This window comes from Zonotrichia albicollis, chromosome Z (genome assembly GCF_047830755.1).
Source record: "Zonotrichia albicollis isolate bZonAlb1 chromosome Z, bZonAlb1.hap1, whole genome shotgun sequence".
NCBI classification, from domain to species: Eukaryota; Metazoa; Chordata; class Aves; order Passeriformes; family Passerellidae; genus Zonotrichia; species Zonotrichia albicollis.
The window spans coordinates 20,351,871-20,365,138 of record NC_133860.1 but is presented as its reverse complement, the minus strand read 5'-3'; the positions used below and the strand labels follow the sequence as shown (position 1 = coordinate 20,365,138).

The following is a 13,268-nucleotide window of genomic DNA, read 5'->3' as shown; positions in this document are numbered from 1 at the left end:
CATTTTGATTTTCCCAAAGGTCTTTCTGTAACTGCACCCGCTTCCTGCATTTCTGAGCAGCGAGTGCAATTGATTACTTGGAGCAATTTTGGCAAAGGGTGTAGGGATGTGCCTGGACAGCATCAGTGCTGATGCAGATCAGCAATGCCATTCTGCAGGACACAGAGAGCCACAGCTCCTTCTGAAGCTGCAGCTGGAAGGGTCCTGACACTCGTGCTTAGATCCAGGGCTTGTCCATCATCATCATAACGTGCAAGACATCTCACCAGTGACAGCGTGCTGCCTCTGCCTGAGAGCCTGACAGGTGCCACCAGGCACTGCTCTGGGGCTGGCAGCAGGCATTTTTGTTATTTAAATTTTCAAAGATCTGAAAATTAGCATCCCCATGGCCACTTTCCTTTTTTGAAAGCAGCTCAGGTGAAGTCTCAGTAACTGAGTTTTCTTATAAATCACATATATTGTCATTTTAATCTCTTATTTTGTGACTACTGCTTAGATAAACATCCTGCCTCAGTGGGTACAAATCCTTCATCCCTAGGGAAAGCAAGATTCCTGGGATCCAGATCCTGGTTTGATTTTTCACAAACCCATCACAGTTGCATCTACTCTGATAAATACAAAATCAATCAGATTTTTTTTAAAGTATTTTCTTTTTATATTACAAAGTTTTAAGATACACTTAAGTCATGTTCTAATATTCCATATCCAACTATTTTTGACTTTCTAAAAATGACAGTCCCAAGCTTAAATGATTTCTATGCTTCTAAATTCAGCACGCTCAGGAACTGAAATAGGAGGAATTGTCAAATGTAAAAGGCAGTGCATCGCTTCAACTATTTGCTGTGTATGCTCAACAAGCTGGTTGCCTCTTCCACAGCATATCTCTGTGCACCTCAGCTGCTCCTCTGGACAGTGTCCATGCTCATCTTCCTTGCCTGTGCTGATGCACCACAGCATTTAATTATGGAGCTGTGTGACTGCACGGACTTCCCGTGCCCACTGTGTGTTTTCTAGACTGCACCCTTAAAACCTGTAATTCTGATAGGTATTCTAGCTTTAAGTTAATCTAACAGATGTTCTTTCAGAAAAACTACATACTCTACATTATCCTAACCCTTTGAAATGACAGTTACCTTAATTAAACTGGTAACATACAATAACCTTGTTCATTAATAACTATAGATGACACACCTGTAAGGGGCTTAACACACATAGGAAGACTCTAAATATCATTCTTTAAAAAAGTATTTATTCCTGATGAAGGAAGTAGAAAGAGGATCTTCCATAACCCCTGCGTATTTGTAGTTGCAAACACAGAATCAGGTTGCTGCATTCAATCCCATACAAACAGACCACTATGAAATTAATGTGATTAGGAGAAAAATCACATACACCCAGTCACAAAGCATGGAATTTTACTCCAAACACTTAAATCTGTTGGGTCTGCTCTGTTTTAAAGGGCAAAACACATACCCTATTAAAAAAAATGTATAGACCACAGAATTTTCATTGTAATTCTCCTTTGGATTTTCTCTTTAAACTCTCATGTGTCCCTGATTAGGAGACATCAAAAAATCTAGGAAAATGGATTAATTGTGTATAAAGATGAAAAAAAAGGAGATACTTTCTACTTTCATTAAAAAATCCCAAACATCTTCTCAAATGAAATGTTTCTGATATGGCTGTGTTGATCATCACTCAAGTATCCCAGACTGAGGGCAGTTACAGCTGTATGTGTGTTATGCAATCATTTATCTAGGGTTCCAAGAAAAAGCTATGAGACACCTGAATTTCCATGATGATATGAGAAAATAAAACAAAAAGCCCAGAATAAAGCAAATAAATGCCCTAGCAAGAAATCCAAGTGAAGTTTCTGAACATTCACCCAATAGTAAAAACATGAAAAGGTGGAAGATGATGACTATTCTGAAAGACATCTATATGGAAAACACAATTTCTAGCTTTAAAATGTTTCTTTGCTTTTCATAAAATTATTTGCAAATGCATAGAAAATTTCAAGACAGGTATAATTCGTATCTGCAAATGGCCACAACTATTTGGGAAACTTGATAGTCTGTGTATGCAAAAGAGTCCCAAACGATCCCGCTTAACATTTGTTCATGGAATCAGAGGAATATCCAGTTCAAGGTAATGTTTACAGTGCAACAGAAAGAAAAAGATGCTGAAGTCTATTGTGGTTGGTTTAAGTAAGATCACAACAAAGAAACAACAATTCATATGCAACAGTGTTTGTTTGCTTCTAAGAAATTTGGTCTGGGCTGAAAATTCCCCCCACTATTTTTTGTTTGGGCATTTTTTCTAGAAAAATTCAGGGGAACTCACTTTTGTAAATTCAAGAGTTACTGTCTTTCTGTCAACCTCCTACTGTACAACCTGCAGTATGTTTTCTTCGGTCAGGAAGTATCACTGTAAAGATCTCCATTGAATATATTTACTAAATGTGTGATAGGGCTGTGCTGATAAACTAATGTAGTGTTACATATTTATTTATAGAAGATATTAGACCATCAGATATATTGGAAAAGATTGTACTCTAAAGGCTTCTGGTTGAAAGGAGAGAAAAACAACAAAACACTCAAGATTGTCCCTTCAAATCACTTCTTCGTTGCATCTAGAATCGAGGCAATCCTACTTGTACTTCTAATTTTGGAAAAATGTTAAGGATTTAAGTATGTGCAGTGAAATATATACAGGTCTGCCTTATTAGTTTTCCCTTCTGACAGTACTCTGGCAGGAAGGACAAGATTCTTACTTCAACTGAAAGGGAAAACCCTAAAAGGTTTATACAGGGCAACAATGCCTAATCCTACTACTGGGCATTTTTACAATTTGCTTCTTCCAAGAGCCACTCTATTCCATTTAGCAGTCCATCTAAAGTTGCAGCTACGGTGTCCTGCATCTGTGAAAATAAAATTAAAATTGAAAGTTATTGTATTAGAGGTAACAGCTAACAGGATCTAACAGTATTTTAATATCACTCTGTGTCTATCTGTTAAGTCAGAAACACTCATATCAAATTTAAATTTTTATCACTAGTGTAAAGGTCCCTTAGACAAAAAAAGGTTTTATAAAAGTAAGAAAACAAAAAATCCCGTCATGTTAAGAAAGCTTTCACTCTTAGTATCAGAGGTGAATTTTTTTTCAACTGTTTCATCAGCTTTGGAAGATTACATTTACTTTACAGTTGGCAATCCACTTGAAAAATCTTGTTACTCTTAAAGTAAAACTGCCACTTTAGAGCTTTAGCCTTCTGTACATCATTAACACTCAGATTTTGTAATATCCCATCCAGTGCCTATTATAAATGGTATGTTTTGTAAAAAGCCTATAAACATTTTCCTTATGAAAACAAAGGAATTACATCAATCAGGATTTTTTTCTGGTTAAGTTATTCCTCAGCTACACAACATCAACAAAAATGCATTTTATGTGGCTGAACCATGCTGATAGATATTGTCCTTTACAAACATAAAAAACCAGGTTCAAGACCTCACATCCTAGGTAGAAAACTGATCTGTCAAAAACTTAAGACATCACATCAACTGAGTGACAGTAAACAGTCTTTTAAAAATGTCCCAAAAATCTATCTTGTGTCCAAAGCTGTGACTCAGGAAATTTAGATTTAAATTAACTGAAGTTTCCTTACTCCCTTCAAGACCATAATTTGTCCTTCCTTACATTCTAGCTCCATCTTAAGTCTGTTGTGTGCTTTTGGGCAAGTCACTTAAGCTTCTTGTTTACAGACAAGCTAATAATTCATTTTGGAGCACCAGAGAAACAAAATCTTTCACTTGAATGGAAAGCTTATGTACTAGTGCTGAAAGCTGCACTCTTGCTTAGGTAGATATAGTTAAGGAACTTGAGAGCCTAAATTAAATTTAAACTGCAGTTGAACAGAAAATAAAGGTTTAAGAGCAAGTACCATCCAGGGCTGATGCAGCAGATTAAGTTGCAACTGATGTGCCACGTAAACACATGGAATTCTTTCCACACCAATGTCAGACACACAGGACAAAACCAGCAGAGGTCTGTTCGGAGGCCCGAGGGCTGGATCGATCATTGCCGAAATGCGAGCCAGCTCCTCCTGACGATCATGTGCTAAGAAACAAATTTTAATATATGAGTCTTAAGTATATGCAAAAAACCAAGGTGTTTCCTTTTTTTTTTTTTGTTTTTTATTTCAGTGGCACTTAGAGGGCTGGAAGGGCCAAATGAGCTTGTTCTGCTTATCACAAGACTTACTCATCTGCTCTTATGTTACACAAATATTTATGACATTTGGATGTTAAAGATCTCCATAGATTCTACGGCAGCCTATTTCAATCCTAACATCAGAGTGTTTTCTGAGTACCTCACAGAGATCAAAATTACAACAAGCCATTCAGAAGTATCCACACACTGCACAGTCTGCAGTCTTTCCCTACTGAATGCACTTTTCTCTTAGTGTATCCCTTCAAAGTTTTTTGCCTGTCTCTTTTCGGAGACAGCCCTTTTCCTCCATTCAAAGCTGATGAACGTAAAGACAACTACCGGAATTGTTATTTGGATTATCATCTCACAGGACTAAACTGATTTAGACTAATTGCATTTTTTACTGTTTTCCTGAAGGTTGTTTCCACAGCATACACAATGTATTTTCAAGTTTCTCCTACATATACCCATGGGGTTTTTTTTGTTTTTTAGTCCATGTGATTTCCCACATGTAATTTAGATAGCAACCATATCAGTATGTGCCATATACAAAACAAGGGGCCACAATCCCTAACATGTTGATGAGAGTGTCTAGAATAGGAGACTTCTTCAACATGAAGAAACAGCAGATTTTTAAAGGATCAGAACATGGATTTTGATGTATTGCATATTCTTTGTAACCTAACACACCAGTTATTCACAAAATATAAAGAGAAACTCCTTACCTCTATGAGCTTCTGCATTAGCAACATAAATGAATCCATCAACTACTTCGCACACCTTCCTCACTTGAGCTATTACACTGTAGTGCATGGCTTGCTGGTTCCCTACTGTGTTGTTCTCTTGGTAAAACATCTTATTCACAGCAACAGCTTGCTCCTCCCTTGCCCTCCTCCTTTCCACACTGAAAGATATTTCAGTGGTCAGGTTAGCTGGGAACGCCAAAAGAGAATCTCCAAAGTCTACGCAGTGCAGGAAAGGGACAGGAAAATGGGCTGAGCCAGAAAAATGGTTTCATTTCTCCCTGCCCCCTCCTGCTCTCCTTTCTTTCTGAGAGATGGTTGGCAAAGTGCAAGATGCTTATGAAAATACACTCCAGGATGAGTGCATAAGAGTGTTTCCAAAGGGACTCAACCAAGGTATTAAAAGGGATAGATACACTTGTAATGTGCCTGTTGTACACCTTTAGTACATAGACTGTTTGGAAAAGCTTTTTACTTCAATGGGAAAACTTAGTGGTTAAAAAAAGAAAGGAAAAGCAAAGGCATGCATTGAAACTTCAATTTATAAGGGATATCCATGCATGAGAAAGTGCACGTGAAAAGTCACAGAACAAAAATATGAAAACTCTAACATAAATTAGAAACTGTACTTTTCATTTAGTGGAGAACAGATCTTATCTTACCTCGTGGTGGAATACAATGTCACAATATTGAATTTTTGATTGTTGTTAAACTGAAAACTGACTCCTGATCCAATTCCTACAGGGAAAAAATGAATCTATGAGATTACAGCTATTTGTCTACTGAATACAACTAAGTGGTAGTTCAAACATTCCAGTGGTGTTACAAAATGAATATATTCAAACCTAGATATTGCTCTTAAGGGTAGACGATTTACTATTTTACAATTAAACTTTATGCATGATCCAATTGATCAGACTTTTAATTTCATGAGAATCTAGTCAAAGGTATTAAAACCATTTCCATATTTCTGATTATTAGAATTGGAGCTAGAAATCTACAACAGAAAGGAGACTTGTATTTATTAGCTGAAACTGGCATAGAAAAGGCTCCAGTTGGCTTATGACAAGCTGCATTGAAAAGGACATATGAGAGAAAAAAAAACCCACTAAAAATAATTGTCATGCTTCCTATAAATACAATTTAATTATATGACTTCTGCTGTGATGAAATAACTGTTAGTTAAAGAGTAACACATTTTTGTCTCTGGCTTGGACTGAAGTCAAATTAGACTTTCAAAGCTACTGTTTAAAACATAGAAAATCCCCCACCTGCTCCTCTAACTCTTCTAAGCAAAATTTACATAATTTGATATCAGAATACAGAATTTATAAGGATCAGCCTTGAGTTGCTGTGTAAAGTCACAAAGGTCTTTTTTAGCCACTTACTGCAAGCAGTACTGATAGAAAGGCTTGTCTGCATTTATTGATCACAACAGCAGCAGTAACATGGAATTTTGGATGAAAATAGAAGTACAAGGAGCAAAATGATTCTTCAGACAATGTCCAAATTTAATAATAAATTCACTGAAGCTATTAGTTTGTCCCAAATGTTTGCTGTATTTATCCATCTGAATACATCAGAAATTGGTTTGTTTTTACCATGATTCTACTGAATTTTAAGGATACAAAAAAATTGTTCCTTTTCTTCATTTCTTCCTCAAAGTTTTTTGTGTTACATCTTTTTAGAAAACAAGAAGGCCAAAAACCAAAACCGTCATTACCATGAATTTGTCTCTGAGGTAGGCCAGCTACCAGCAGAATTTCTGGGCATGTCATCATCTTTTGTACTAAAGAGTTGTCCAGCTCTTCCAAACCTGGCCCAAACATTGCAAAGCGAGGTTCTGCCTGAGTGACCAGTGATTGCAAAAAGGAAGTCACAGTCCCATACCGGGGACGGATCGATTTCAAACTTCTTCTACCCTGAGGACAGCTCCTTTTATATCTGTTTAAAATAGATGCAACTAGAAATTAAACACAAAATACAAAAGAGGTATTAATCAAACAAATTAATTTAGGTCCCACATTTCTTATGCTTTGCAACTGGTACAACTCAAAGCATATGTCAAAAATTAAAAAGTTCCAAACTGATGGTTTCAAGCAGCAGTACAAAGCAGGCAAAAGCATCAGTTCTTTTAAAGTCCAAATACTGACTTTTTGGACCTCAGTACACTTCTATCTACAAATCTTTCAGTTTATTTAAAAATAAAATAAAAATCACGACTTTCGAATCTCACTGAAAACACAACATAGGTTAAATAACATCAAAGCAGAAGAGTCACATTAAAAATGTAATTTTAAAAATGAGCCGGCTGATTGTATTTTAAACCTTAATGAAATTCTTTTGTGTTTATAATAAGTAACCACTTGAAAATAAACATTTTCCCAGTAGTCAGAAAGCATGCAAGCTGTGGAAGGAGACAAGCGTTGTCTGCAAACTTAGATGCTCGTTTGGTGTGGATGCTAGAAGGCATGGAAAGACTGGTAATTGAGATGAAGAAAAACAAGACATCCTAGAGCAGCAGTTTCAGTCAGCATTGCTTCTGGAGCCATGGTAGGCTGCTGCTGAACAAACCACTTAAAGGAAGCATCAAATGTGGCCTCCTTTATACCCACACTGAAATGTTTCAGTTGAGATCAGCAAAACAGCTAAGTGTGTGTAGACACAATGGAAATCAGTGACAAATGGTTTCAAATTAGTGATTCACACCTAAACAGATTTAAACCCAATTTCAAAATCAGTCCATATTTTACCTGTCAAATTCTGTGGGTACTGCTCCCACCTGTTAAAAGAGGATGAAGGGCACAGAGATTGCAGAATGTAGTGCACTTACCACAAAGCAATGTGTTAAGGACCACCTTTGGAAAATATAACTGCAAATAAATCAGAAGTCCCAAACAAATCTACAGACCACTACTGCAAATCAAGGGAACTAAATGAAGTTTAGAAAAGAAATCACCACAAACTAACTTGTTTTAAGAGTTCTTCTCAGTCATCCAAACATATTTATTGTGTTGCTATGCTTTTCACCTATACTATCTGAAATCAGTCTTCATCTTACAGCCTTTGACAATCAGACCTAAAACAATACAACTTGTTATTCTGTGCACATTCTGTGCACTTTTTTATTATTAGGTCTTCCAAATAACATGAAAAACAATGAAGATTCATTTCACTCACTGTAGTTTGAAGACTTCTTGGTACTTTTATGAAAATAACTGCCGTGGCACTGAGAGCAAAGAACACTTTTTATCAAGATCAACGGTAAGCAGTATTTCTGTGCCACAGCAGACAGACAGTTTACAAAAAGCTGTAATTTTTTATAGCATTACCGTTGTCTTTTTTACAGTGTTTTACATTCTTGTTGAGTTCCAAACAGAAAGAGCTGACCAGACCATAGAGCAACAGGAAATTGTATTTCCAAAATGAACAATGGATTTGAGACACATCAACATTTAAACAGCAGCTTACAGCAGAGCTTTATTTCTGTAAATATGAAACATGCCTGTGGGCTGAATATTGCTGCTGTAGGCACACTTGGAAGTAATGTAAGAGAATATGGAGATACTTACACTGCCATGTAATCATACAGTTCACTGTCGCTGACCTCTGAAAAGGCTTTATTAAAAATCTCCTCATCTGGAAGTGATTTCCAATCAATAGATGTCCAAGAGGGAAGATCCCGCAGGAGAAAATACCTCCATAACAACGGGTCTTGCACAGCTGCCCTCCAGTAACAACTCGTGCTTCCCAAACGGCACAAATCTTGGGGCGACAGGAAGGACATGATGTTCAGCTGCACGTCGATCTGAAAACCATTGAGAGCAGCGGTTTAAGAACTCCCGAACTGAGCAGTGCAGAAGGACGGGGTGGGACGCAGCACTCTGCCCCCCCTTCCCCGCCGCACCGGGCCCCCCTCACCGGCAGCGTCTGCAGGGCGCTCTCTCCCCCCGCGCCGTCCGGGGGCGCCGGCGGCGGGGCGGGCGCGGTGCCCCGCATCCAGCGCTCCCGGAGGAGGCGCAGCCCGCCCCGCACCGCGGCCTCCAGGCCGGCACCGCGCGCCTCCGCTGCCGCCGCTGCCGCCGCCGCCGCCATGGCACCGCCCCCGCGCAGCGCCGCGCACGCTCCGGCACCGCGCCCCGCTCCGGCACCGCGCCCCGGCGCTGCCCACGGCGGCTGCCGCACCCAAGCCTCAGCACCGCACTGCACTTTGGACCGCGGTCCGGGAGTCCGTGGAATAAGAGTTTTTAATGCAACGGAAGTATACATTTCGGTTGGAAAAAAAAAAAAAAAAAAAAGAAAAAAGAAAGTAAGTCAGTGACGAAGACTGCTCTTATGTCACGAGTTTTCTTCTAGCACAGACGACGCAGTGGATCTTAGTTGTGAGATTTCACAAAGTAATGCAGCATTTGTTTTGCAGTTGTTGTGTTCCACCCTTGACCTTTTAAGGGTCCCTCACATACGGCCACATACTTTGTTAACATGTTTCTCCCCGCTTCTTGGAAATCCAGCGACATGCTCTGTGATCTGCTGCCCGGGTCAGAGTTGGACACAGGATCTATTGACTCAAGGCTTTCCTGCTTCCCTTCTCCACAGTGTTTCAGTCCCCAGTAGCACATTTCTCCACTGTACATCATTGCCAGTAAGTGCGTGTCACTAAATATGCCTGCAAAAATAATTTAGATCAAGTACTTTATTGTTCTGCTACAGGAAAGTACACAGCTTGTTAATTCTTTTTCAGTAACAATGGGGAAGAAAATTCCAAAAAGACAGCATAAGTATATAATTATATAAATATATAATGCCCAGAAGAAAATCATGGATCAAGACCATGCTCATTTCTCTGTCCAGTCTGGCCCTCCATAATGTTAAAATCTTTTAAGATTGCCATATAAATATTATTTCTATAGTTTTGTTTGCCTAATTATCTCATAGAATTTCAGTATTTCTTTACAGCCTCTTTGACACAGGCATGACTGTATATATTTACTCTGGAGTATTTCTGTGCCTCCCACAGTTATAGCCTAAGAGATACTCTCTGAGGTCATCTTAACTCAGGTTAACCAGAGCAGCTTTATTAGTATTTGAATTCAATCGCACACGTGTGTTTTTCACAAAAAAAAAAAATGCTGCTAAATAAATCCACAACTTGACTTTACATTATGGAGCTATATAGCAGCAATGCCACTTTCAGATGAAATTAAACAAGAAGGTGCTGCATATCCTGCTACAGTCAGAGTAGAACTGGAATCACCCCACCTGCATCACACTAATACAGCCTCAGATCCTCCTAGAAAAGCAAAACAGGAATGAAAGTTACATAAAGCTACAGAAAGTGGTGACAAAGAACATTTGCCAAATTTAACCAATTCTGCATCCAGTTTTTACACCTGTATGAAGTCTGTAATTGTGTTTGTACTTCTACTGTCCTAGAGCTAAAAGGGAAGATCAATATGTGAACCTCTGGCACCCTCTGTTTGTGCCCTAAACATCTGACAATGGTGAACTGGATGGTTCACAATAAAATACTGTGCATAAACACTGCCAGCATAAAACACTACTGTGCATCAAACCCTCATTGCCTCAGTTCACCTCCCTCCAGCGCACTCATAAAACACTAGGAAAATGAGCACTGACACATCCTAAAATTCCTGAGTTTAAAAAGAAAGGGGGGGACACTCTTGCCTGCTTATTTGCCTCATTTATTATCTTCTTGTTCTAAAAAGTGTCAAGTCTTGAACATAAATTCGGTCAAACAATAAACACATGCAAAAAAGCATTTCATAAAGTGAAGCAGTTAATAAAAGGAGTGGGTTAAAAGGTTTCCTGGAGTTATTTTTTGGGGTTTTTTTTACCTTCACTGAGTAATCTAGCTGTGTCTTTATCCTGAAGTGAGATATCTTCATCTAGCTGAAGAGGGCCTCTAAAGCTAAGCATCTTCATCAAGTACTGAACTCCATCATGAAGACACTGAGTACAGTTAAAAATGAGGAAAAGATAAGTTCTCGTTAAATTAATAATACGCAGAAATACTTCTTCCTATGAAGACCCAAAATCCTAATTAAAGAAAAAAAGAAAAAAGAACAAAAACCCCAGCCATATTTTAAAAGTGAAGAGTCAAACTTTAAAGCCCATAGAACATTTTCATCTCCTGTACCTTTTTAAACGTGGCAATGTTTTCTTGTACCCATTCACTTCTTTCTTTTGCTGTGTGGCAATACATGTAAAGCAGGGCTCCTTTTCTCCAGTAAAGACATTCTAACAACTCTGCACCAAGGATGTTGAGGGGCTGAAATAAAATCCAACAAACTGGTCTAACACAAAAATAAACCACCTGAACTACTTATATGCACTGGCACACACGCAAACGCTGTGTAAATCTCTTATTTCTGGGGCTGTGTTTGACAGCAGCACTCAGAGAGACAAGGCCAGCCTAACCTATCACTGTAGGTCAAATAGGAGTTAACTGCCTGTGGAATCATGAAATGATAGCAAGAGAAATTCTGAGCACACAACAAGGCATTTGAAATGATATTTTCAGGAATCCCTATTTAAATACCAAAAATACTTCAAAATGCTTCAAAATACTTTAAATTCTGCCCATCAAAAATACAAATACTATGTCTCATTTCAGATTTTTTGCTTTTAAACAATGAAATAATTCACCCTCTGGCTACTTACTTCTTTTATGCCGCATTCCCTCACTAGGTCTTCTGGTTCTGAAAGAACAGAAATGAGTTCTTTAAGTTTTGGCAAGGCAGATTCTTCTGGAAAATCTTCATCCACAAGCTGGTTTTCCTCAAAATATGTGATGTCTAAGACAGCCTATGAAAACAAGAACATATACAAGGCAGAAATGCTACTGTCAAAATAATCAGGCGGATATGTGTTGTAACACAGAAAACTTCTTAGTTTATAAAACACTACAATTCGAAGGTATTTTTTAACATTCAGTTTACAAAAGGTGCAAGTTGGAAGTATTGAAGGACTGGTGATGGTGACTGTCAAACCAAACCCCCTTCTGTCCCTAAAGAAACAGCACGAAGGACTCCAAGTTATCCAAGTCAGAAGCGGTTCAGTGCTTCAGAGACGCTCATCACACACCCCCAAGTAACTGAGCCGCCTTTCTGCCCCACCCTCATTTTTACACCAAACCGTCTCCCACACCCTACACGCATTTTCTTGAAAGGCAGTTTGATGTCCTTAACAATGTACCTGGGTATAGAGCTGAAAAAGCGCGGAAGGATTTTCTTTCCCTTCGTTGCAGAGGTCCTTCAGCTTGTCCAGATTAGCAGAGCCTTTCGCTAAGAATGTATCTGAGGGAAGAACACAAATCTCCCTTAGCACCTTAGCCTTACTCGCTCTCCTTTTCCACATGGCTTTCCTATCCATCCTTGGGGCATCTTCAAGAGCGGCTGAATAATAATAATACAGCACTGTAGCAGGCCAGTCATCCTGTCAGACCGCACCTTTCATGATTAAATTAAGGCCATCCGCGGCCAGGCTCTGATGGTCCCAAGCGCACACACCGTTTGCGAAGACGCCCTCGGGGCCGCCCGTGCCCTCGGGGCCGCCCGCGCCGCCCGCGTCCCCGTCCCCGTCCCCGCTCCCCGCTCACCGCGGGCCCCGAGCGGGCCGAGCCGCCGGCCCAGCGCCGCCACCCGCGGCCGCAGCGCCGCCGCCGCCATGGCGGGCCCGCGCGCGGCCCCTCCGCGCAGGCGCAGCAGCGCGGGCCCGGGGGAGGGAGCGGCTCCGGGACAGCGGGGCTTGGAGCTGTCGCTGCCGCCCGACCCCGCCGGCACACCCGGCCCGGGACACCCTGCCCCCGATCCCGCCGGGACACCGCCGGCCCGCCCGCCCTTCGCGCATTGTTGGCTGGGATTGCAGTTCTGGGCTTGTGTGGATGTGAAAGGTCTTTCATAACAGACGGGTGTGGCGTCTGCAGTGCCCTGTCCATCCGCCGGGGAGAGACCTGTGTTTACAGAATTTATGGAACCAATTTACAGCTCAGAAAAGACCTCTGGTTCCAACTTGTGACCGAATATCACCATGTTGACCAGTTCCAGGGACAATGACTCCACCACCTCCCTGACAGCCCATTCGAAGCTCTAATCACCCTTTCCGTGAAGCAATTTGGAACAACGTTTTGTGATGTGTTTTGTGAAATACTTCGTGAAACAGTACTATGTTCAACATAGACCTCCCATGGCACAAATTGAAACGATTTCCTCTCTTCCCGTCGCTGGTTGCCTGGAGAAGGAGCTGACTCTCGCCTGGCCACAGCCTCCTGTCAGGCAGCTGCAGAGAGGGATA

General features: G+C 40.4%; 2 protein-coding genes across 2 annotated transcripts; both read right to left on the bottom strand.

The window, feature by feature from the left end:
- Positions 1-1,235: 1,235 nt before the first annotated feature.
- On the bottom strand, positions 1,236-9,224 carry FBXO4 (F-box protein 4). The gene is made up of 7 exons (XM_005488843.3): positions 8,877-9,224; positions 8,528-8,763; positions 6,679-6,899; positions 5,618-5,693; positions 4,938-5,116; positions 3,944-4,119; positions 1,236-2,920 (listed from the first exon to the last, which is right to left on the bottom strand). Exons 1-7 carry the CDS (start codon positions 9,222-9,224, stop codon positions 2,831-2,833), a joined length of 1,326 nt encoding a protein of 441 aa, XP_005488900.1. The 3' UTR covers positions 1,236-2,830.
- RIMOC1 (RAB7A interacting MON1-CCZ1 complex subunit 1) lies at positions 9,185-12,820 on the bottom strand. The gene is made up of 6 exons (XM_074533212.1): positions 12,574-12,820; positions 12,171-12,271; positions 11,637-11,780; positions 11,113-11,244; positions 10,811-10,925; positions 9,185-9,621 (listed from the first exon to the last, which is right to left on the bottom strand). The coding sequence occupies exons 1-6, from the start codon at positions 12,641-12,643 to the stop codon at positions 9,332-9,334; spliced, it is 852 nt and encodes a 283-aa protein (XP_074389313.1). The 5' UTR covers positions 12,644-12,820; the 3' UTR covers positions 9,185-9,331.
- Between the last annotated feature and the right edge of the window lie 448 nt (positions 12,821-13,268).

Bases quoted from the DNA above. Each gene is read 5' to 3' on its own strand.
- FBXO4 (XM_005488843.3), bottom strand. From the start codon at position 9,224: ATGTATACTTCCGTTGCATTAAAAACTCTTATTCCACGGACTCCCGGA. The intron at 6,900-8,527 runs GTAAGTATCTCC...TATTTTAAACAG, and splicing joins CTGTATGATTACATGGCAGT to ATATAAAAGGAGCTGTCCTC. The intron at 4,120-4,937 runs GTAAGGAGTTTC...TTTGTTTCTTAG, and splicing joins TAATGCAGAAGCTCATAGAG to CACATGATCGTCAGGAGGAG.
- RIMOC1 (XM_074533212.1), bottom strand. From the start codon at position 12,643: ATGGCGGCGGCGGCGCTGCGGCCGCGGGTGGCGGCGCTGGGCCGGCGG. The intron at 11,245-11,636 runs GTAAGTAGCCAG...ATTTTATTTCAG, and splicing joins GGGAATGCGGCATAAAAGAA to CCCCTCAACATCCTTGGTGC. The intron at 10,926-11,112 runs GTACAGGAGATG...AACTGTACTCAG, and splicing joins ACATTGCCACGTTTAAAAAG to TGTCTTCATGATGGAGTTCA.